This window comes from Coniophora puteana, assembly GCF_000271625.1.
Source record: "Coniophora puteana RWD-64-598 SS2 unplaced genomic scaffold CONPUscaffold_164, whole genome shotgun sequence".
NCBI lineage: Eukaryota > Fungi > Basidiomycota > Agaricomycetes > Boletales > Coniophoraceae > Coniophora > Coniophora puteana.
In genome coordinates, this window is record NW_006913216.1 from 1 (window position 1) to 2493 (window position 2493).

The following is a 2493-nucleotide window of genomic DNA, read 5'->3' on the forward strand; positions in this document are numbered from 1 at the left end:
ATTAGCGACGAGCATGTAACAATCGGCAAAAGTCCCCCAATCGCACTTGAAAGTGGACCCGTCAATGCTAGAGTTGACAGAGGGATTGGTGGGATCGTTGCGAGGAAAAGAATGATCTTGAATGAGACGAAACTTGGAGGTACCAGGTTTGGGGATAACACCGAGAGGGCCGGTACAAAAGGGCCCCATGAGAGCCTCGAGTTGGGCAAGCGAATAAGGGCCGGAGTAACGACCCTCACGGAGTTCAGAATTAATGTAATCGAGAATAAAGTCGGAATGGTCGAGGGCAGAACGATGGTTCGGTGGAGAAAAAGTAGAGAGAAGCGGGAAAGAGACCCCGAGCCGCCAACCGTCACGGATACCAAATGGAACGTCAGCGAAATCGTGGAGGACGCCCGCGTCGTCCAGCGCCACCGCCCACTTCTCCCAGAGAAAGGGCGTGACGATCCGAAGTGCCCCCAGCTCAAGCGCATGCCTGAGCTGAGTGAGACGCGCCGCACTTGGTGCAGCGGTGGAGGAAGCGGCAGGGTTGGCGGGCACACCCCGCGGCGCCGTTGAAAGCGAAACAAACGAGCTCGTTGGCAGTAGTCGACCACTTGCCAGCCCGGAGTGAGATGTAGCCGGTGTCGGTGATACCACAGGCGCGGTTCCGGCAGCCGGTGGCGAGGCAGAAGATGCAGCGTTGGGAGCTGGAGCCTGCAACAGCGGAGGTAGCGGGAGTGGCAGTGGACGCAGCACGCGAGGGGCGCGATGAGGAGGCGCGAAAGGACGAGGTCCCGGAGGTGGAGGAGGAAGTGGCGCGCTCGACCGAGTGGTCGAGGTTGAAATCCGTGACGATACGGTTCCAGACCCGGTCCTGGAAGGTGGAGGGATCAAAGTCCTCGACACCGGCCGCGTGAATGCGGCGGCACTCGATATCGTACGCTAAGAATAGCTGCCAGCGGCCCCGCTTGTAAACGTCCGGGTGCAGGCGGATACCGTCATAGTGATCCTGCCAGATCTGGGCCCAGCACGCCGCCAAACCACTGTCCGGCTCCTCAGGAAAGTAGAGGCGGATGAGTCGGATGAGGCGCGGGAACGCCTGCATCCACTCGGGCAGCGTCAGCGCATGTTCGCCTTCCGCAGTCCAGGTAGAGGGCAGGAGAGTGAGCACGCCCGAGTCCGAGACGGTAGCGGTGGTGCGATCCGTGGATTTGGACCACTTGAGGCCGCGTAAAGTGTCGTTGGTAAGCAGCGTGAGTGGAATATGTTTGGTCCAACCCGCCTGGATGGCGGCGATGGCCAGCGGGTGGTCCGGCAGAGTAAGGCCACTCAGTAGCCTCCCTGCCGTAGGCAAGGCACGCGGAACGGGCGCCGAAGTGGACGTGGAGTGGGCAGCAGCCGCTGAGGGCGCAGGAGCCCTGGGCATAGCAGCACGGGAACCGCGGGGAAGGGGAGACCCTGCAGGAAAACTGCGTGAGCATAGGAATGGGAATGGGAATGGAATGGAATGGAAGAGGAATGGAAGAAGGAATGCAAGGAACGGGGAGGAGCATGGAATGAAGGATACATACGGGCAGAAGGAGCGCGGGCATTCGCCAGCATAGAGGTGCGGCTCGCCTGGTCGGAGACCATGGATATGAACTGCTCGCGGGTAGCATTCGAGAGGGAGTCCCAGAAGGTGATCCCGGGCGCCGACGCAGGAGCCGGGGAGGACTCGCGAGAGGCCGGGAGGCGGACGGAGGAACCGCCCTGAGGTGAAGGCGGCGCACCTTCGTGAATAATGCGAGTGCCCGAGATCGACGAGGTCGGGGCATCCGAGCGCCCGATTGGGTGAGCGAAGTGAACGCGGGCTCGTTGCGGCAAGGAATGTGGTAAGGCATGGGGGGAGTCGCCGTCTGGTGATGACGGCGGAGCCGCGGCCTTCTCTTTCCCTTTGGCACGCTTCGGCGGAGGAGCGATGGATGCCGAGTCTGAACTTGGCATGCGGCGACGCGTGGAATTCGCCCCTGGGTGGTCCAGGGCCCCGAAGCTGGGGGGAGGAGTGTCCCCCGCCGGATCTGAGGGAGCATCCCCGTCGTCAAATGCCTGCGGCTGAGGTGCAGGGGCAAAGGCCTCTGCGAGAGCAGGAGCGGCGTTGTCAGCCGCCGATAGGATGAGATCGTCCGACAACGGCTCGTCCTCCTCAGGACTAGCAGGTCCAGACGTCCCAGAGTGAGCCAGGACGCTGGACGGCGTCGGGGTGACAGACCGGCGAGAGGTGGCCCGAGCAGAGACGGGGAGGCGAGGAGCCATGGCGGAGAAAAACAGGGAGAGACGAGGTACGGGGGAGCGACGTGAGAGCGAGGCGAAGAGAGAGAAAAAACGAAAACGAAAATGCGAGCTGGAGTCTAAGCCGCGAGCGAGATGGTGGCGGTTGTGGATCAAGAGACAACGCCACCGATCTCACTGCTCGCTCTGGCCAGAAAAGTCGCGCCGCTGGTCACGCGTGCGTTGACTTTCCGCGACCCTCTC

The 2493-nt window shown here is 62.1% G+C and overlaps 1 protein-coding gene across 1 annotated transcript; it reads right to left on the minus strand.

The window, feature by feature from the left end:
• Window positions 1-463: 463 nt before the first annotated feature.
• Window positions 464-2366, minus strand: CONPUDRAFT_170441 (uncharacterized protein; the record flags this gene model as incomplete). Its single annotated transcript, XM_007777893.1, has 2 exons — window positions 1554-2366; window positions 464-1440 (listed from the first exon to the last, which is right to left on the minus strand). The coding sequence occupies exons 1-2, from the start codon at window positions 2272-2274 to the stop codon at window positions 464-466; spliced, it is 1698 nt and encodes a 565-aa protein (XP_007776083.1). The 5' UTR covers window positions 2275-2366.
• Window positions 2367-2493: the final 127 nt, after the last annotated feature.